This window comes from Cricetulus griseus, chromosome 4 (assembly GCF_003668045.3).
Source record: "Cricetulus griseus strain 17A/GY chromosome 4, alternate assembly CriGri-PICRH-1.0, whole genome shotgun sequence".
NCBI classification, from domain to species: domain Eukaryota; kingdom Metazoa; phylum Chordata; class Mammalia; order Rodentia; family Cricetidae; genus Cricetulus; species Cricetulus griseus.
In genome coordinates this window covers 144,637,214-144,659,860 of record NC_048597.1, presented here as the reverse complement: position 1 = coordinate 144,659,860, position 22,647 = coordinate 144,637,214, and the positions used below count along the sequence as shown (strand labels likewise).

Below are 22,647 nucleotides of genomic sequence, written 5' to 3'. Positions count from 1 at the left end.
GCTCTCCAGAATAGACAGGCTTGCGCTCTAAAGAGATGAACGTTTGAGCTGAGAGGAACTTGGCCAGAAAATATACTGCAACTCAGTTGACACACCATCTAATCCAACAGACTGTGGGATACAAACATCTAGTCCAAATACCCTAATAAACTATCTATTTCATCATAATTCATACTAAGTTAAAAAGGAAACACATACACAAGAAGTCTGTTTTAACCTGAAATATTTCTGTTGATATTGGAATTGCTTTCAGTGGGACATTTGCTTTAAACCACAAGATACCTCCATCTCAAGTACAAAAAAACCCCTTCTCCCCACCACCCCCCACCCACACCAAACAAGGAAACAAACAAAACCCAAACCCACAACTCAATTTCAAATAAGTTTGGAAGAAATGAGACTGTAAATATTTACACAGGGGGCAAGAAGTAAATCACAAAACTATTTACAAAAATACACAAGCTTATATGCATTAACAATTTACACCAGTTCACAAAAATATTAAAACATAAAAAAACACTATATAAATTAAAGAACTGAAAAGTATGATCTAAGACTTCCTAGGATGCTTCTCTCATGCAGGTCATGGTTGAAAATCAGGTTTTGCTATCTCAGAATCTAACTGTAAAACAACCATTTTTAACTCTTTGAACATTAACAGTACTAATCAGATAAGGAAAAAGACCCTCTGTGCACACACCATCATTATCTTGCACACATTAAAATACATCATTCTTGACATCTCCATAATACACAGTACTGACAACCACATGCCTCTAACCATTTGGAAGTAACTTTCTGACATACTTCAGCTTTCTTTATTACTTTCTTGGGCTCTCTGCTCAGGTGACACTTTGCCAACATATTGAATGGGTGACACACAGGGCTGGAACAGAGAATCGGACTTTTTAGGACCCACCTCCATGCACTCACTGCTGCTTCCAAACCGACAACTGGCTCTTCTACCTCGGCTCACCTTCGTGGTCCTCCTCTGCACAGAATCACTCTTGGAATATTTCTTTAACCTGACCCTACATTTTAAAGAATGTTTTACCATTGTAAGAAATGTGCTGGCTCTGCCCTTGGGACTGTCTCAGGGACTTTTCCAAACCAAGCATTTAAAACACATGAATGTATGTTTAAAAAGAAACTGATTTCAGTAAGAAATAAGGCTCAGATTAGACTTATTAGTAAGAACACAATGCCCCTGGAGCCTTTAGCTGAGCTCCCAGCCTGCTATCTAGGAACACCTACTTTAACCAAACTGTGGAATTTTGCCAAAAAGATAAAATCTGGAGACATGGCTGCAAAAGTACCAGTGAGATGAGATTATGTTTAATGTGTAAGGCAGTTCCACTTCCTTGACCATAAAGCTCCACGCCAACACTTGAAAATAACATTCAGTTCCTGTGTTTGTGAAGTCACACACAAGGTGGACGACACTGAGGTAACCAGGCTCACAGTGATTTGCCATCCAATTTCTGCCCCCACAGTGTCAGAGAAACATGTGGGCAAAGTTGTTCAAATAGCTGAATCCAAAGTTAAGGCTGTTGCTACGTACAGTAAATAACTTTAGACTTTATCTAAAGTTTGTTTTCATACTTATACCAATAATCTGAATTATTATTCTATATTTAAAATATCTTCCTGACATTTCCAAACCCATAGTATGTCATTAGTAAAGGAATTGTTCTAAGGAATCAACCCTAGTATTTATAAAAGAGACTTTAGTTTCAGGAGTAAACAATGTGTGTGACAAACAAATCTGCAAACATCCAAACTGGCCTAGACCTTCCAGCTCTTCTTTTCAGGCCAGGACTGCAGTTACTGAAGCCACTTGTCTGTCTCATTGTCACACTGGACTCTCTCACTCCATCTGTGCTGCTAAGGATAACATTCAGGGCTGGTGTGGTCTTCAAGAGGCAGTAAGTTGCCTCCTTGACAAAAAAGATGATATGGGTTGAAAAGAAGGTAGTGTCTGCCAGCACATCTATGTGCCAGACAGAGGCACCTATCAGGTCGCCAGACATTCTGACCATGTACCAGCTGGGTCTGCACTTGTAACACAGATGCCAGAGTTCCCACAGACCTTTGTGTGCAGGGTTTCCAGGTATTACTTTAGATTTCACTGGATCCCTCTGGCCAATCTGGGAAACAAAGGACACCTTACAGACTATCTCCAAATATAAACATGTTCTTAAAACTTTACTTCTAAATGTAAACCCTTAAAATGCAATTATATGACTTAATTACAAAGACTTCGGTAAATCTAATCTTTCATGATTTCACAGCAGTAACAGCAGCATGAATTTAGTCTCTTAAAAGATTTCTTCCTGTGCTCTAAATAAAAGATAATCCCATCCTAAAAAGCCAGAGCAGCAATCCTCAAGTGAATGGAATGAAATCTCCTGTGCCTCCTACAGAGTTTCAAAAGATACAAATGTACAAAACTCAAGTATTATGACTTAAGGAATGAAATGCCAATCTAACTCATTCTAAACACAGGACTGCATTACTAGTCTTAGCTCTCTGGAGTGGGATGGGCCTAGGAAACAGGGGGAAGCTGGACTAAAGAGGTACCCTGTCCCAAACCTAATAAGGAATGCAACTTTCAAAAGAAAGTCCTGGGTATTTCACATGTTTAACATGTCTAGAGAGTTAGAAAGAACTATTCTGAAATGCTGGTGTAGATGACAAATACAATAAGACGATGACCACACAACAGAAGTGAGTCAAACCACATGACTCCCAGAACGCCAGCTGGTGAGATGGGACTGTGTACTCAGGGTCAATGAACAATGTAGTTTCCTAACAGGTAATCTGTAGGGGGTTTAAATTCCCAGGGAACCTGTCTGTAGGTTAGAAATAGAATAACATGTACATTTATATCCCTAAGAAACTGTATTTATCTAGCTAAGCCACGCTGGTCTCTTGTTAATGGATTTAGAACAGGGTGACTATTCTATTGGTACCACAAGTGGCTGAATCTTGTGGGATGTGCAGGTGGGCAGCACACTGAAAGCACTAGTGATGTTTTCTGACACTGACAGAGGTCACTGACAATAAGAACTTCATTTTCTTTCAAAGAAAGTTCCTTAAATTTGAACTTAAAAAGCAGCCCCTCGGGTTTCTGTAGTAATAGGAGCATACACACTGTCAAGTGAAGAAAAAGGGCAAACTAATAAAGAATAAGGTTCAGCTTGGATTTGCTATTTCACAATGATGTGCTGCTAACTGCTTAAAATCCTAATTCCTTTACCTTTTAATGATCATGCTGCTAGCAGTGTAAATTACACAGCTGAAGGATCAGGGAGCTTTTCTCTCTAATTTAGCATACTGGGACTCCTTCAGGGACAAGGATAATGGAAGCAGAACAGAGTGGAGAGTCCATCTGGCCAGGCTGCATGGCCCCCTACTGGGGAGTGGGAACACAACAGGAAATGCAGAGCCCACCAGGAAATAGAGGCAAACTGCTCTGAACTAGGTAGCAAGTGCTAAGAAAGGCCAAAGTTAGAATTCAACGAGTTAAAGGCAGTCCTTAGAGTCATACAGATCAGCCCTGTCTACAAGTAGCGTCTGTGGTGAGAACTTCTTCACTAGGCTTTCAGCACAGCACTTTACAATCATCCAGATCTCTTTAAAGACAAACAACACAGCCTATAGATGGATATGGCGGTAATGAGTGGGAGGGGGAAGGTGTGATTTGTTTACTTTTATTATGCTTCTTTCATGTGGTCAGGGTTTTGTAGCATTTTTTCCTTAAATCTTTTTGGTTATTGAAAAAAATAGAACAGTCCACTGTCCAGCAGAGGCTGCTTCAACTCTATTGCTCCCAGGGCTCATTCTGCGTGGATCTGTGTGTCAGGATGTGGCAAGGACAACTCTGTGGGCAGGAAGGCCCCCTGACCCAATGCTGTGGCGTATGTCCTGTTCTGTGGATGGACAAAGCCAGAGGGCACATAGGGCCCCATGCCTCCCCCTCCAAAGCCTCCTCGGGGATGCTGGGGCAGGGAGTGGTAATCCTCCAGGTTATCATACTGGGACACAACAGTCATATTGCTCTGGCGCTTGCTGTGTGTCGGATACTGGTATAGCACGCTGGGGTCCCTCTCCAGGTTCTGGGTATGATGGAGTTTTAGGCTGTGACTCCTCTCTGGCTTGGGGGGTGGGACCATGGACTGAGTGAAGTGTTCCTCCTCCTTGTAGCAGTCTCTGGAGTGTTTCTCGGGGGCAGGTGGCTGCCTGGTTCGAGGTCTGTCGAGATCTTTGGAGAGCCTCACCTCCTTGTGGTTCATTCTTAGAGACTCCTGCCCTGACATCATGTACTTCCCTCCAGAGTTATGGTAGCTGCCTGGCTCAGAAGTGTCTGGCATCCCTTTGGGCCCATAATCTAACTGGCCAGCTCCCTGGGGATAAGGTGGTCCATTTTTTGATTCACATAATTGCCTATGGCTTGCTTCCTGATGTGCCCTGTGCTCTGGGAGGCTACAACCCATATCATGAAGCTTTCTGTTCCTAAGGCTGCTTTGCTTCTGTGGGAGGGATGGCTTTTCTACCTGTGTGCTGCCATATCCCCCATGATGGTGGGCTCTGTCGAATTCAGGCTCTGAATGCTTCCTGTAGGAACGGTCATCCCCCTCAGGGCTGACAGCCTTGGCTGAGTGCCGCCCTTCTTTCCCCTCAGCCACAGAGAGAAGTCCAGTTTTCCCAGGATCTGATTTACTACGCAGATGGATGACATAGATCCCTCCCAAGTCATCTTGCACAGCCGGTGTCATGTTGTCATACTGTGACATAACAGGCCCTTTCACCTTTTGTCGTGCTCGACTTTCTCTCCGGATGGACTGCATGCGGTATTTTTCCATGTCCTCAAGGTCCCATGAGGTGTAGGCGTGCTTTACATCAGCAGTGGGGGGCATGTTAACTACATTATGGTCATTACCAGAGAAATAGCCAGTCATGTTGGCCCGTGGGCGTGGAGGCAAACCAGCATAATTGTACAAGTTTTTTCCTTGTAGCCTTGGATTATAGAAAGCAAAATCACGATTGGACAGACGGTGGAGGGGCCTCAGTTGGACTGTGCCGTAGGCATCAACATCACACAAGGCTCCATCGGGACTGTAATAGGAGCTTGAGGAGCTGGAGTATGGACTGTAACGGTAGTGGACCCGTCCATTCTCAAAGTAAGGCTGAAGCTGAGTTACATGATAATCTGAGCGGGCCTGGGAGGACTGATATGGCTTATACTGGTAGACGGGCCTTGGGCAGTAGGCTGGTTCATCATCTGGGGGAACTTCTGTCCGTGAAATGGGAACAGAGCGGATCATAGAAGGTGGGGGTGCATGGAGGGACTGTACCCTCCGGATGGTGGGGTAAGGTAGAATGTCTTCAGGGCAACAAGCATTCCTAACTGAGGAACCCAGAGAAGAGACATATTCAACCCGGCTGCACGGTTTAGAGTGGTGTCCAGACATGTTTCTTCCCGGTGCCACGTAGGTGTTGTAACGAGGACCCATGGAAGCTGGTGGCTCTGATCGGGCACCATACACCTGGTGTGGTTCCAACTTATTGTGATGTGGAGGTACACTCTGGGGACGGAACTGGCAGTTTGGAGTCATATTGAAATGCAAACAGTTTTCTGGACCAAAGGGCTCAGTGGTGACATCAGGTCTAGCAAAGGAGGAATAGGCTATCTTCTGAGAAGCATGCTTAGGCTGTGAGATGGGGAGTGGCAAAGGCAATACATCATCCACTGAGGCTGACGAAGGGACAAAGGAGTGGTAATTTGAACTGCTGTTGGCATCTGCAGTGTTGGAGTGCATAGCAGCAGCCATCTTGCTTTCCACAGTCCTTGTTGGGGGAATCGGGGCAGCAAAGCCACAGGAATGGCCAGGAAAAGACTCAGCACGCAAGTGGAGCAGTGGGGCCCTGGTGCCTTCCCGAACCTTCTCAGGCAGTCCTGGTTGGGGAGCAGAAGCAGCCATGGGACACTGGGCAGCTGCACTGTCATCGTTGACAAAGATGGATGCAGAATCAATCATGGCTTGAGGCTCAGGTGGCCTCTCTGGAGTTGGAGCTACTCCCTGGACCTGCTGAAAGATGTTAGAATGTTTTATTGATGTTAAGAATCTGTTGTTAACATCCCCATCCCCTACCAATGAAGCCAAACCCTTATAATGTGCAAACCCAGACCATTTGGGTGGCAGATTGAACTGTCCCAAGCTCTGTAGTCACACTGGACCTGACTCCATGGCTAAGAACAGAGCATCTGTGTGGCTACATGGTACATTACCACCTATGGAGAAATGTGCAGAAGTTTTCTAATTCATGCTAGGCTTTCAATGTGAGGAGAGGCTGCCTACAGTGGAATCTAATGTGTCGACCCAAACACAGGATTAGACCAACAACAGTGCTAGGCTTAAAAATAAACATCCTGCCTATTGGTCTAAGCTTAGTCACAAGACCAGAAGGATTTTTAAAAATGAAAACAGTTGATTTTATCAGCTGGAAGGAGTTTCAGAGTGACTCAGTCCCACACAGCAGTTTTAAACCTGTGACAAAGCTGTAAAGCGCTTGCTGGAGTTTATTACTGTGGCTTCTTTCTGTCCATCCTGTTTATGGGTCCACACACTAAATGTCCCTGAAACGCAGGTGCTACAAAGTGAAGGGACCAGCCCCCCTTTTCGGCAGCCATGACAGTAACACGTGCTCGCTATGACCTTGCCTTAGTCACTAGAGGTTAGGTGCTGCCTCGTGACAAGGAACCAATCAGAAGTTAGCTGGTGGCGCTATGCTTTACGACTCTGGGTGTACTTTACAGACAAGAGCACAGAAATGACTCGAAGAGCATAGCAACCACCCTGGGAGGGCCTATGGGCCAAAACAACCAATTGGCCAATCAACACAGGACAAGCCCTCCAAGCCTGGAGGAACACCAATCCTGAGCCTGTGCGTAATCCTAGACACTTCCCTTATGCTGCCCTACAAGATCGCTCGGCAGTCAGTTCGAGGTGTCTTTGCTTGCCATCCGCCATGGCAGGTGGGTGAAAGACCCGAGCTAACATGGGGTTAGCTCATTAAAAAAAAAAAAAAAAAAAAACAATAAAGCCTCATGCAGTTTGCATCAAGCTCTCAAATCTGCCTGGTGATTGGGGGGACCGAGGTCCTAGGCTGGGACCCCGGATACCTGAGTTTTTCTGGGGGGTCTAACAAAATAACACCCTCCAGGAAGAACTAGAAGTTTAACTACTTTTGGTTTAAGGTGACCACAAAATCTGCAGTACTTCTATTTTTTTTTTTTTAAGGAAAAATTAGAAAAAAACACACCTTGGCATTCTGTATCTTACATTCCCTCACCAAAGCATGTACTTAACTGCAGAATATAGCTGCTTACTGGTTATGGATGAAAACCTAACAAATAGACAAACAAAACACATGAAATTCCCAGGATATTATCATTCCTTATACTTCCATAGAGCCCATAAGAAGAGTCCTACAAACATGTTGAGGATGAAGCACTTCAATGCACAGACGTGATTGGTTGCCACAGGGTGGTTCCATGACTCAATTAGTCACAGTGAGCCAGTGATGGGAGTTGGAAAAGAGAACCCTCACCTTAGGCCTGATATCTGGGCTCACTTTGCTAACTCCACCAGAATATCACTGTGAAGGGACTCTGTGCTTCAGGAAGGAAAAGCAACAAGCGGGTTAAGCTATAGTCAGCAGGGGCTGCTGTCTTTACTGCAAAGCTAGTTGCCAGGTAAAGGCAGAGCTGTCCCAACATCAAAAGGCAGCTACTTCATGGAAACCTGACACTTGACTGAAAAGTATCTCACTCAAAGATAACACATCTCTCTGAAAAATGACATACCTTTGGAAACAATATATCATTTTATTGACTTCTTCTCGGTCTTACCTTATGGGAATTATTCAATCCTACACTTGGTGCTTCTTGTACCTGCCCCAAGACTGGTGGTTGCTCTGCCGGCCTTTGGCAAGGAGGTGGGGGGAGGGGACGGTTAGTTCTGTGTGCACGCTGAAGGGTGGCAGCCACGAAATCAACAGCAGTTGGCTGTTCAGCCATGCCCCTGCTGGTATCTCTGGTGCTTGTTTCAACTCTTGCCGGAGTTGCCATCATATAAGCCATAGTGGCTGTGCTGGTATTCTCTTCAGGGGACCCAGAAGGAAGGTGGGCTTTGTCCCTAGGCAAAGTAGAAGGCATGGGAGATTTGTCTGTAAGTTCTGAGGAATGATGGGGTTTATCCACACTGGTACCAAGGTATGAGGGGGGCTGATCTCTACTGGAGAAATGAAGTGGAGACTGGTCCTGCTCCACAAAGGAGACAGTGGGCATGCTGCTCTTCCCAGCCTGGTCTTCAGGGAAACTTCCATGGTCATCAGACTTCTCTGAGTCTGTTAAGGGAGCTGAAGTGCTTCTAGCCTTTTCTGGGTCCCCAGATAAATGGTTTCGATGTAGCGGATTCCCTATTAGGTCTACTTGGTGGAGTTGCTCCCCAGAGTCAGTTGTATTGGAATAGGTGGGATCTCCCATAGCTGCTGTCTCTGGGAGAGGCTGGTTACAATTTCCAAGTCCATTGATCTGCAGGTGGAACTGCTCTGCTGGTCGGTCCGTTTGGAAATAGGTTTTATCTAGAGTAACACTAGAGTAGGAGCTAGGCAGTTTCTCTTCAGATGTAACCACTGCCATGTCTCCATAACTAGTACACCCAGTCTGGGAAGTCCCTGGTCTCTTCAGTGTCTGAGTTGAGGCTTGCTGTGCAGACTCAGCTAATGCTAGTGCCAACATTCGGGCGACATTTTTCGGAGGCGGTGGTGGTGGGATAAGAGAGACTGAACTGACAGGAACGGGATCTTGAGGGGGGTCATGGGTAACTGCTCCTAGTAGGAAATTGGGAAAAAAAATTAGAATGAAAAGGTAGCTTACGTTACCCTACATGGAAAGCCAAACACTCCCCATGTGATCACTAAAAGCAGGTGCCTTCCATATTTCAAAATGGCAATCCATGATCTTCTATCCCACATGCAAATGCTGTTGAAAATATATATGGTTCAGAAGGAAAACTAACATAGTGCTTAAAGGCTGCAAACAGGGGTGGAAGGGAAGCAGGTCCCCCACCTGACTTAGAAAAGGCCACTCAGAGTATAAGGCTTCCAGTGCTTACAGACTGTGATAAGAGTTTTACATTGGTGATGTAGGCTGGCTGGCTGGCTAACTTGTAAGGCTATAATATGAGATGTACTAGAAGAGAAAATAGGATCAAGAGCTATAAAGTTGTGCAAAAATTATCCACGAATTCTGACTGTCCAAAGAGGTAAGGGGTCTGTTGTGAAGGTCTGAAGTAGGGCCAGGGGCCGGCCCTTTGGGGAGTTCTGTTTGACTTGTTTTAGTTTAGGGCTTTGAACCCTCAGCACCATTCAGAAAAACATTCTCTTTGATTCTAGCCTAGCTGTGGAGAAGACTCTCTTAAAAGGCACAGATGGCACACAGGACGGAAGACCCTCTTAACTTAGAGAAGGAATGGAGGAGAACAAACGGTACCTGTCTGACTCTGTCCAGAAGGTACAGCCTTGCTCTGACTGCTCGAGACAGGCCGCTCCTCTTTCCCTGGCAATTCTACTTCTTCAGCTGCCCCCTGCTCCAGGGGCTGTACTTCAGGTTCACTTCCTTCCTGTGCCTCTCTCTCACTTGATTTCATCTTTCCTATCTGGGTGGGGGATCTATTTATGACATCTCTTTCTTCCACACTTTTATCCCAAGATGGAGATGATGCATTCTGAGCTACGGAATTGGAGACAGTACCAATGACTTCTGACACCCGAGGTGGAAGAGTCACTGAAATGGGCTCAGATATGTTCATGGAAGGAGATTTGCTTAGCTTCCGTCCAATCTTCGGAGAGAAAGCGTAAACGACCTTTTCTGTGAATGAAGATGGCTTAGAAGACTTGTCCTCAGTTGGGCTCAAGTCCAGGGTGAAGAAGGGACTCAGTTTCTCCTGGACTGGAGACACAGGTTCAGAGCTTGCCGTGCTGCCTGGAGTCTGAGACTGGCTACCACCTGCTTCTACATCCTTCTTACTGATACTTGGTTGATCCCTGGCAAACCCTAACGAATCCAGAAAGGAAGCTCCACTCTCCAGACACTCTGACTCAGCTTTCGGAGGACTACATTGAAATGACATCGGATCAAAATCCAGACTGGCCACTCCAATGTCTGGTGGACTCAAGTCAACATCCTCGGCAGAATGAGGGGACACAAGAGCTGGAATATGGAGCAGCCCCACTTCCTCTTCACTCTCATTGTCGTGGGGCAGATTATCATAAGAATTGCAGCGGTTCCCCAGCATTTCTCCATTGAAGGAGGCAGAGAGTGCATCACTGCTAGATCTGGGTCTCCTGGGTCGGAACAACTTGGAATCACCTGTAAAAATGGACAACAGTGTCAAAGCACGACTGTCACAGGACACATAACACCACAATTAGTCACATCTAGTACAGTAGTAATATTGCATGAGGTAAGAAAAACGCAACTTTTAATCTTCTTCCCACAAACTGTTTCTGGGTGTACAGATGTCAGTCACTCTTATGGTAAGAGAACTTCCAAATCAAATAGTAAGCAACAAGTCCACGTGCTATAAGCAGCAAAGGATGCATTGTCTTATCCATAGCCTGATAAGAAAAAAAGCAAGGGACTCTTGGATTGTATTACTGATCCACTGACTTTTGGTGTGACACTGGGCAAGATTTTTACTTTCTTTGTGTCTTATTTTATCAATGGCTTTACATATGATTTATAAGTAGAAAACATCACTTAAAAATAGCACTTTGGGTATAATACAGTTTAAACAAAGTTTGCTTATTGTGGGAAAATATCCTTACTATGCCCAAATTTATTTTTACAGAAAAAAATGTTTCTTCCTAATAAAAAAAAAGCATTCACATGCATTTTATAAAGTACTTCATTCACACATTTACAATACTTCCACATTTTTGTAACGAGACAGGCTTTTCACTTCTCAAGCAAACCCAAGCTGCCCCAGTGTAGCACACTTGCTTTCATGAAGTTGGATTCTGAGTTTCAACTTAGGCTGTAACCTCACCTCCCTAAGTTCTGCCAAGACATTGTCCCCTTTGGAGCTAGACCCATTTTAAGCTGTCATGTCCAACTGCTAATGACCCTTGAGTACTGGAGATCACCCACCATCCATTAACAACTGAGAATCAAAGCTGCTCCCATACCAAATCTAAAGGAATTAATGATACTTGCTTTAAGAATTGACAAATATAAATATTTGCATTGAAACATTTTAGCCATTTGATATAAATAGCATTCATGCCGAAATACATCACCACATTAAGATATTCATGAGTTTTAACTGAACCATATTTAATAAATATCAATACTACTGGAAGTGATATTTCATAGTCGTCTTGCTAAGCACACATTCACAACATTGCCATGTGCATGTCCTTTTATGCAAGTCATCACAGAACATTTTAGTCTTACCGTCAACTGCATGGAGAGAAGTTAGAGACTCCTCACTTTTAGCTGAGCGGAGGGTTCCTTCTGCCCTGCCACCTAAACAATCAAAACGAAATAGTGTAAAACTGGTGATTATTAAGGATTTTGCAGTTAAAGGGCTTGGTGTCTTTCCTAAGTCTGCATTTCCAAGTGGGATTAGCTATGCATTTTGACAGTCACATTGAGTTTATCATCCCATTATGCTACATTATTGTTTTCCATGTGAAAACACTTTTCTACAGCGTGTGAACTTTCACACAGAGGTGAACTAAAACACTTCTTCCTTCTATGTTTCCTGATGACCAACTTGATAACCTTGAGTGATGTATTTAAAAGTTTTATTTTTACTCATGTGTCTGGTCCATGTGAGTGTATGCACATGTATGCCAGTGTGCTAGGAGGCCAGAAGAGGGTGATGGATCCCATGGAGCTTGTAACAGGTGCTAGGAATTGAACCAGTCCTTTAAAAGAGCTTTTGACCACTGAGTCATTACCTCTCTGATGACATTTTACAGAGGCCCAATCCTCAATGATGGTGCTCTTGTAAAAATACAAGACAACAAGGCACCAAGAAGAAGGCCCTGTGAAGATGCAGGCAGAGATTGGAGTGATGCTACCTAAAGGCAAGAGATGTCAGGAGCCAAGAGAGGATAGATGAAGAAGGAAGGAATCTTCTCTGGAGAACTTACAGGTAACCACAGTTGAGCTGACACCTGTAAGACAGAGTTTCCACATACTTTTGTGTTTCAGTCTCAATTCGTAATTATTTATAATGGCAGCCTCAGGAAATTCAGTTATTTTAACTAACTGCTAACCTCCCACGTCTTGCTGACTTGCTGGTAGCAAGCACTCCAAACTGCTTTAAGCTCTTTACAACCTTCCTAATCACCTCATCCTGCTCTTCTCTCTTGACAATAAAATCTCTTGCAATCCTTTAAAAGTCTCTTTTGTCCAACCTCTTCCCACCCTGCTCTCATCTCCTGAAATAGTATTCTTAGTCCCCTTAAAGATCAAGTGAATTGCACCTCCTTCAACACCCAAGTTAAAAGTTTTCTTCTTGGGGGCTGGCAAGCTGGTTCAGTGGTTAAGAGCACTGATGCTCTTTAGCAAACCTGGGTTGGATTCCTAGCACCCACACAGCAGGCAGCTCATAGCCATCTGTAACTTCAGTTCCAGGGAATCCAGTGCCCTCTTCTGGCCTTCATGTGCATGAGGCACATGGAGTGCACACACACAAATGCATGCAAGACATCCAAACACATAATGCAATATTAAATTTTTTTAGAGTTAAGCATTCCTGACTATCAGCCCATCCCCATGAGCACTGATATTGCCTGTCAAAGATGCCAAACAGAATTCTACTTCAGCTGTGCCTGCATACTCAAAGTCATTTTCTTACAGATTCCTTCCTAATTAGACACCTAATGCACGGCACTGCCTTAATTTTCTTCCGGCATAGCTTGCTATAAAAATACCTAACATATATATAATACATTTTTGCATACTGAATGATGTAAATGAACTGAACATTACTTCTAACAGTACCAAAGGAGAAAAAAGGCTACTATTCCTTCTAGATTAAGAAGGAGTTCTTATTACAGCAATAGTTTTTTTAAAAAAACTATTTTAAAGAGTATTTCATTCAATAGTAATAGATCTATCTGATGGAACACAATACTCCCATCAACGAGTTACCTAAGAGACAGAGAATGTCATTGATTATTATAGTTATGCATTTGGAAAGTATGGTGAAACAGTTTTGTAAATTTTAAATCTGTAAAATTAACTATCAAAACAAGTATATAACACAGCAGTGTTTGCTTATTACCAGTAATATATAAGCTATGCTGCAATAAAAAAGCAATGTCACAAATGCATTGTTAATTTTTAACGTGTGTGTGTGTGTGTGTGTGTGTGTGTGTGTGTGTGTGTGTGTGCGCGCGCGCTCGTGTCTGTCTGTGTGTAAAACGTATCTTTAAGAAATTGAGTTCTTCTGTACATAATTTATTATCCCATGAGTTGGTAATAATCAGACCTGAAGACAATCCAGTATGCACACTTGACAGTGAGTGTGTCATGTCAGCATGGGGAAGGAACACCCAGAGAAGACAGTCACAAGGACAGCAGTAGGTGCCAAGAGCCACCAGGCAGTCTGCTGCAGCAGGACAAGGAGGCGGAATGCTCACCTTTCAAAGCCATGGCTTTCATCTCCGAGGGCTCACTCTCATTACGCTGTAACTTGCGTTTAGAGACAGAAGATGACTTCCCCAAATTGAAAAAGGAACGCCAGCTGCCTACAGGAGATTTTTTCATCTTATTCTGAGGCCTCTTTCTACAAAACAGAAAAGAATTCATCAGTATTAAGATAACTGAGGCTCTATTTTCCTACAGAACAAGAAAAGAACAAATGGTAGAAAGAGTGAAACAGCCTGGAGAGGTATAACTGGAAGAGAAGACAAGCCTTCTCCCTTCCGTGTTGTGCGCTGTACAGTGCAGTTCTGTGTGACATGGAAGCTAAACATGTGGATAGTAACATGAGCAACAGCTTCAGAAAGGTCACTTGTACATCAAAATCTGAAAAAAAGTGAAAATAAGACAATGATATTAAGCTTCCACGAATAAAACAGAATAGAAGACCTGAGGTGAGTAGAGAGAACAAGGACAGAAGGAGGAGGTTTAAGAATCTGGCATATGCTGAATGCCAGGCAGTGTGCCAACTACTTATGTACAGCTAGAATGTTCTTTAAAATCAGACTATCACACAAGAAGCTGATTAAAAGAAGTTCAACTACTTTCCTTAATACTGTATAACTGTGTGAGGAAATGAGGATTTTATGAAACCCAAACATTCTAATGTCTACTTTGCTCAGTAAAGACATTTTTGAGTCAATCAGGACTAAAATAGGAAAACAAGGTGCTCAGGATCAACTCAAAAATGACAAAGTAACACTACATACCAACTTCTTGCTTTTTCGTCACAGAAAGAAAAGGAAAGTGGAGGAATATACAACAATGAAAAAGAACAAACTCTGAGGTTTCATTAGTATTACATCATCTAGGGAACAAGATGTCTACATTCATGAGCACAAGCCAGAGGGGTAGCAGACATACGCATTCATCTTCCTACAGACCTAGTAAGGGATCCACACTGTCACTAGCATTTCTTAGGGAATAAGCAGTGAGGGTATCAGCTCAGATGGGCACAACTAAAAATGAAGAATATAACAAAAGCCTCAAACAAGTTTATAACTTCGTGTTGGGTTGAGCTCACAACAACCTCTGCATTCATGAAAACCTGCACAGAAGGCTCTGCCCCTGTTCCTGAGCAGGCGAGTGTGAGCTGGGCAGGAGGGTCTATTACCAGGGACTCTGACGCCAATCAGGAGTCTGTGGGAGCTGGATAAGAAGCCAGTGTCACACAAGTCACTGCCCATTCACTGCTCTCTGAGTAAGTTGTTTCAGCACAACTTGTTCTTAAAATTCTTAAATAACATTTCTCAAAGAGAAAAGCCAATGCCACACAGTGAACGTATATCATTTTATTAGCAATTTCCCCTGTACAACTGACATTCTTTTTAAAAATTACATTATGTTAAAAAGCTTTGCAAGAATAATTTCTATCAGTCCTTATAAAGGATTTGGTATCATTTATATTCAAGTAAATGTTTTTCTATAACTGCCCTAGATTTTAATAATAATATAAAAAATGTAAAGCAAACTATTATCTACAGCTATGAAACCATACTTTAAAAATAGGACTTAGTGTGTTTTACCTTTCAAGTGGGAACTCAATTATTGTATGAAATTTCCCTTGAAGTGCAGCAGGCCCTTCTCCTACTTCGATGTACTTATTTTCAGTCACAATGGGAGAATTGACCTGAGCCTGTGTTCTTGCCTGGGCTTCCTCCAATGTCAGCAGCTTGGTAGATGGAGATGAGACCAGCAGGGACTTGGGCCTTGACAGAGAGGCTTCAGAAGAAAAAGGAATACTGTCAGTGTCATATGTGTGCATCAGTCTGCCCACCTTCACTCTCAATGTAGTGACAGTGTTTTGACTTTTCTTCAAGGCTTTTTAACTGATACTGAGTAGTATCAGTGCTTTATATTTAACAAGAAACAGAAGGTGTCAGTCCAAAGAACAGTGAATTTCTATAATAATCTATCTTCCCTTCTTAAAAGTACCAGGTAAAGGTGATCACTCAACATTTTTAGTTTCAGAAGGACATTTTTCTTCTTCTGATAAATCTCATACCTTTATATATACTAATAACATGGTGAAATTTTTTTTAATGTTTAAAATCCTTTTAATTATTTTTTTGTGTATGAGTATTTCCCCTGTATTTGACTGTGTACTCCTTGGCATGCAGTACCCATGAAAGCCTCAAGGGGGTGGTGGATCCCCTTGAACTGGAGTTGGCAGATAGTAGTGAAAACAGAACTTAGGTTTTCTGTTTTCTGGAAGAGGAAACAGCAGTGCACTTAACTGCTGAACCATCTCCCTAGCCCTGAGGCAAGATATTATTGATGCGTAATGAACTTGTAACAGTCCAATATATAGTATCCACTATACACAGAATAAGGAATTGCCAATTTGTTGAGTCTGCAACAGACTTAAATTAGCTGTCATCTACCACTCTCACACTGTTGCAAAGTTTTCCAATTCTTTAGGAGTGTGTTCCTAATAATGAGCCATACCTGCCCCTTCCTGCATGACAGCGCTGATTTTGCCACTGAAGAGCACGTCGACATGATTGAGAATGAACTCAACAACCACAGACTGAATTCTCACTTCCATGAAAGCTGCTGTCCCACTGAAGCAGGCCGACTCGATCTGCTTTGATCTGCAGGGTCAATAACAGTCTCATCAGAGCTGTGAAGGGAGGTCTCCTAAGGCACAATTCTTCAGCACAGAAGTTACAGAGACAGGGAAAGAAATTATATTTTTATAGTCCCTTAGCTAATGCTGACAGGCTGCTTTAGGGAGATGTTTATAAAATAATAGTTTGCTTTACTTGCTAATTTTTTTTTTTTTTTTAGGAATAATGATGCAAGGCTTAATTTAAGAAAATGTATTCTCAGCCGGGCACTGGTGGCGCACACCTTTAATCCCAGCACTCAGGAGGCAGAGGCAGGTAGATCTCTGTGAGTTCGAGACCAGCCTGGTCTCCAGAGCGAGTGCCAGGATAGGCTCCAAAGCTACGCAGAGAAACCCTGTCTCGAAAAACGGAAAAAAAGAAAGAAAGAAAGAAAGAAAGAAAGAAAGAAAGAAAGAAAGAAAGAAAGAAAATGTATTCTCTAAAGTTCATAGTCAAATATAAATTACCTCAGAAGGTTTGGTGCCCAGACAATGGCAAGGTTTTTTGCATGCATATTTGTGATGGAGCAATAGTCCGCTAGAAGAGACAAGTGCCTCATCAGGAACTCCAGTGTTCTGGAAAATGAATACAACATGCTAACTGAAACAGACACTGCATGGCAGTGTGGAGATCATTGGCTTGCAAGTTTCTGACAGCAGAATAGAAAACAGCGCATGCACACACACTTTTTTTGGTTACTCATGAAGTTTAAAGATCATTCAAAATCAAATATCCACAAAATTAAGTTTCCATACACAATAATATTTTGAAGCTATGCTAGTCTACTTTCAGCAGAGAACTAAAAGGAAAGGGTCCAAACATAGATAAGCATAAAAACAAGGCATTACAAACCTAAAGATGGCCTGTAGCACCAGGGATAGTGCCTGGGCAGCTGATGTGCTTTTATAGTGAAAAGCCCACACAGCTATAATATCCTTATTCATCTTATTTATTTAAACAATTCTATGCATACTGAGATTAAATAACAGAATAGTTTTAGAAATAAAACATGATTAAGTTAAACTACACACACACACACACCTATACATACATCCTATGTACACACATTACCTATCAGCCAAGTACAGTATCTCTGGATTCCTAATTATACAGAGATTAAAACCAGTAAAAGACAGTGGCTAAGAGACTGAACTATAGTTTCTATTATTAGAAACAGTAATTTATATATGCGTCACAAAGATCCAGTTGTGTCCCACATGCGCTTCTCTGGTTGCTAATGTCTATCTGCCAAGTCATGACTTACCTGTAGTGTGGTGGGGGTAGCTGCTGGATGACATCATGGATTTTTATCAACCGTTCTTCATCTGTTGCTGCTGAAACGGCATCCTGTAACAGACACAACCCAACAAACCAGTTAGCTTTGCTAGTCCAAATGAGAGTTCCTAGCTTGCTATCTCACTCTGAGACTGATCCAAAGGGCAAGATAAAAATACAGCATCAAGAAGGCACATTGCTTCCACACTGTGGTGCTCAGCTGCCACTGTTAAAAAGCGTGATGGCATGCAATGTCACCGGTGCTAAGTTAGTGGTTCAAAGCCAGAAATGCAAGAACAATTTGAAATTTTCAAAGACCCAGTTCACTTGACTACTACTATTTGTTTAAGGAGTTCTATTTGTTTTGTTGTTTTTTTAGCACAAAATGAATTCTCATATGAAGATTAAATGCAAACACATTTTCAGTAAAAACACAGAAGAACTACAGGGAGACCTTGAGACTATGCAACCCATCTAGTACTTACAGAGAATTTCTCATACAGCTGGTAGGTGAGCAGAGGGTTTGGGAGTTCCCGGAAGTACAGCTTACAGAGGGAGCCCACAGAATGGATGTCTTGAACATAAGGTTCTTTCGTCAGGTCGGGGACATGCTCAGAATCAAATTCATGACTAATCCAGACAGGAGACAAGACAGGATTACTTTAATGAAAAGAAGAAAAGACACGGCACAGAACAGAATGCAAGTTCCAAAATTTTCCCCTCTATTTCAGAGTTGCCGTTTCTTTCAAATTATTATGTGTAACAAACCAGTAGCTGGACTTCAACAGTAGCAAGAGATTATTTTTTGTCAGTTATTCATGTGGAAATTAAGTACACAACTTTAATAATAAAACAGAAATAACCCCAAAGGTTTAACTTTACTTCAGTGACTTGCTACTTTCTTCCAATCATTATCTTTCATATACTACATTAGGATTTTGATACACATGCTAAGGCACATGCATGCAGGTCAGAAGACAATTTGGGAGTGAGTTCTCTCCTTCTACCATGCGTGTTCCAGCTTGGAACTCAGGTCACAGAGCTTGGCGGCAAGTACCTTTACCTGCTGAGCCATCTCAAGGGCCTTCTTCCAACATTTTAAAGAGACTAAAATACTACTGAAGTACTGAGGAAGTTAGCATGCATGGTTCTGGAACACTACAGGTGATGAAATGTCATTTACATGAAGAATAACATGGATATCCTTTCCTAGCTTATCTCAACCATATTACTGGTAACTACAGTTACCAAAGTTACTGTTTTTGAAATAGCTTTAATTTGCTGAATTATATAAGAATAAAAAAAGTCATAAAGTTTTACCGAAGTCTCTGGATATTGGAGGCAACTCCAGAGAGCCGATATATGCCATCCACAATGCCATACCTCTCGATGAATGCTGTGCAGCTTTGAAGAACCTGGGGCACTAAAGAGAGTTTTAAAGACAGAATATTGTTGCTATTCAATGTAACTAAGGTGACACCCAAAACATCTTAGTCTTTATAGGCAAAATAAAATCCATAAATCAAAGAGCAAATTAATTAGTCTGTTATAAAAAAAGAGGGCCTGTTTATTAAATCTCATATCTAAATCTGGCAATACCAAGCCTGGCTCTGTTTATACATAGTTTAGACAGTCTCTGACCACAGACTCATTTAGATCAAGTTTTTAACCCCCCACACAACTACAGACTAAAATAAACAGACATCAGTTCACTAAAATGCCATCTATAGCAAATGATTTTACAGAATTAAGCAGTTGTCCCAACAATGTAATTACTTACAAGTGCTGCAATACTCCTAAACATGTTTCTTTTACCTTTCAGTCAATGCAAAGGGCAAATGGGCTAGAACAAAATTTGAAACTATGTGATAAACTTCCATAACCACTTAAACTTTTACAGTCTGAGAATTAGCATTCCTTATTTTGTAATGCAAATGAACCAGCACACAGACTTCTTAATGGGTTATTTGATAGTGTCAGTTAAAAATCTCTGATAACCAATGATGGGGAATGTACTGTGTATGTTTATCTTATTGATTGTTAAATAAAATACTGTTTAGAATTACTGCTAAAACAAGTAGGATAAAAACTATAATAAAAACTGATCCCTGGTTTTACCTGATGTTTTGGTTTCATGTCTGTTCTCTTTATTCACTCTCACACTGACCAGTCACTGTTTATTAAGTCTGTTTTATCTGTGGGCACCATGCAGACATTGTAGACAAGGATGAAAAGCACAACTGATCTTTGGCAAGATGGCTTCAGAACACTGTCACAACAGTGCAGGGCACTCAGAACAAGCACTGTGATAATGAGTTGCAAAAATATACTGACGCAAAGGATTAAATTCAGGAATGGTTTCATTTGATTTTTGTTTTTGTTTTCCTATTACGCTCTAGCCATAAAATCCTCATATTATGTACAATGGTTTAAAACTAAGGGCCTTTGCTAAAGGACACAAGTAACTTCAAACACAGTAATGTATAGAGTTTCCTCCCTTTAGATTTTTAAATACTTTTCATGTACTTTCTTTTTTTTCTTTTTCACAGGATCTCATGTAGCCAGGGCTTGCCTAGAGTTCATTTGGTAGCCAAGGATGACTTTGAACTTCTGATCTTCTTGCATTTGTCTCCCAAGGCTGAGACTACAGGTATGCACCACTGTGCTGATTCACAATGTACTAGGGATGAAGTCTAGGGCTCTGTGCCTTCTAGGCAAGCACTCCAGCAACCGGGCTACAGCTCCAGCCCTAATACTTTTGTTTTACACCAAACACAATTTTACCTATTTCCTACAAAGCTCTCACTATTCTGATTAGCAATTTCCCTTCAAACTTTTTAAGGAAATCCCATTTAAATACATTCATGAAATAAAAGAAGCCTTCATGGGAAAAAACAAAAGCAAAACCAAAAACACACTAGATACCTGAAAATTCCATTCCACCTCACCAGATTTTATAACCAGAGAATTTATAAAATACTATAGTAAGACCTTTTATTTGTCAAAACAAAATGTTATGTTGGCAGCTGTCTTCCACGAGGGAGGGAGGGAGGGAGGGAGGGAGGGGGAGGAGGGGAGGGAGGGAGGGAGGGAGGGAGCCCAAACTTCTAGGCCTCCAGGGAAACCAGTTGAGTTGGGTGCTGGAAGCTCAGCATGCTGTAACAGCCTGGTGAAAGCTGACTCTTACTGATGACACTAGCCAAGCAAGGATGTACAATGTTAAGAGGCATAAAAACAAGAAAATAACTTGACTCTAGGGTTAAGGATGTTCTAGCAAATGATACAATCAGTAAAATATTTGCACAGAAAATACTGTTGGCAGACTTTTAAAGAACCAGTCCTATGAATATCTGTAATCTTTAGTGAACTCAGTTTGTGAAACTATGAGAGTTTAAGATCTGTAAAATTATCCCGAGAGAAACCTGGCACTAGAAACAACAAAATAATACACAGAAAACTGGCTTGTCAAGCTCCTAAATGATTTCTTACAACACAGTGTAAGAGGAACAGGTCAGGTTTGTGATTCACTCTGACAGGGAGGTGCTGAAAAGTAGAAAGTGTAACAGGATTATCTCTGTAAATCTCATCACTCACTAGGAATACAATTCAGAGAATGAGTCACTTAGTAAAATATTACTCTGGTATGAGCTTCTCAGAAAAAAAGTGCCACAAATGTACATGTTTAGGGTAAAGACCCTAAAGTCATGCTTTGTTTAATGAAATTTCACTGTGTCTGCATGAGTGTGTGTACTCACACACACCTAATGATGTGGTTACTTTAAAGTCGGTTGTATAATCTTGCCACTGCTCCAAGAGCACAGAGCTGGGCAGTGCATTACTGTTCTGAACACTGTGGTAAGTATTTGTATATGGAAACTTATCTAAACGTGACAACTGTAGAGAAAAGTACAGCATAAAATAAAAAATACAGCACACCTGCTGAGCCCAAGGCAATGCTAGGCACCTCTGACTAGAAAATGATTGCACAGGCTACACTGAACCCATAAAAATATCTTTCTTTCATAAATTAATCTTAGCTACTATCACCTTTTATTTTTTATATTCTGACTCTGTAATCACAGCTAAAACCTCAATGTACTACAGTTTTCTTCCTTAACCTCCAAACTTTTTTCCTAATTATTTTACTCTTTTAACTTTCTTCTTAGAAACAGACATAAACATATTAGGCCAGTCTAACTCAGGGCCAGGATCTGCAGAGCCACAGTCTCTACTTCCCCATCTTGTCCTACTGGAAGCCTACAATGTTCTCTGGGATCACTCCAAGGTCCTGCCACAGTTGCTCCTGGGGAGCTGTCCATCTCCAGGTATCCACCATGCGTGGGCAGCTTGGCTTACTTCTCTTCAAAGTCCTGCTTTGGCACTGGTGTAAACTGAGCTCACTGGGGTCTATGATAGCTGTTACAATAGCCTTATCATAAATTTGGGGGGCTCTTTTCCCCCCACAGCCTCCTTTACTCTTGCTGCTTCTTCAACTATGCACTTCTGATCCAGTTCTAGTTACTCCACATTCATCCATTCTGCAAGAACATCCCCTGTGATAGAGTGTAGCCCTCACCCACACCTAGGGTTAAGGCGTTTGCCAGCTCCACCTCAACCATGCTGGTTTTCACAGTATTCCCACCCTTGGCAAATCTTCTGAAGCAGAAGGACTCCTCTTACTCATCTTCTAGAGGCCATTTATAACATGCTTTGCTGATGCCCAAGCAAGGTTCTGGTAGTCAAGAGTATTTCAATTTGACTAGAACTCCACGAGTCTGAGCACAAGTCAGCAATTGAACTCAAGGTCATCTCCCCAATGCTAGACTGTCAATTTTTGTTGGTCTTCTTGTCCCCATTAACGCAGAGAATTCCTTTAAATTTATTTTTTCATAACTTCTCTCTCTCTTCTGCTACACTTTACTTTGTTCATATTCTCCCCACTTCCCTTCACTCACCAAATCCCTTCTTCTCAACCAT

The 22,647-nt window shown here is 42.0% G+C and overlaps 1 protein-coding gene across 4 annotated transcripts in view; it reads right to left on the bottom strand.

Moving 5' to 3' along the window:
• Positions 1-206: 206 nt before the first annotated feature.
• Arhgap32 (Rho GTPase activating protein 32) overlaps positions 207-22,647 on the bottom strand; it is a 225,773-nt gene continuing 203,332 nt past the window's right edge. For 2 of the 4 annotated variants that reach the window (XM_027411761.1, XM_027411763.1), the window contains 11 exons: positions 18,991-19,093; positions 18,156-18,300; positions 17,660-17,742; positions 16,863-16,970; positions 16,235-16,380; positions 15,313-15,508; positions 13,726-13,871; positions 11,525-11,596; positions 9,560-10,438; positions 7,916-8,898; positions 207-6,092 (listed from right to left, as the gene is read on the bottom strand). In XM_027411761.1, the coding sequence (XP_027267562.1) occupies positions 3,840-6,092; positions 7,916-8,898; positions 9,560-10,438; positions 11,525-11,596; positions 13,726-13,871; positions 15,313-15,508; positions 16,235-16,380; positions 16,863-16,970; positions 17,660-17,742; positions 18,156-18,300; positions 18,991-19,093 (5,114 nt within the window). In that variant the 3' untranslated portion in view covers positions 207-3,839. The remainder of the gene's footprint in view (positions 6,093-7,915; positions 8,899-9,559; positions 10,439-11,524; positions 11,597-13,725; positions 13,872-15,312; positions 15,509-16,234; positions 16,381-16,862; positions 16,971-17,659; positions 17,743-18,155; positions 18,301-18,990; positions 19,094-22,647) is intronic. The other 2 variants (XM_027411762.1, XM_027411764.1) reach the window with 1 other exon arrangement.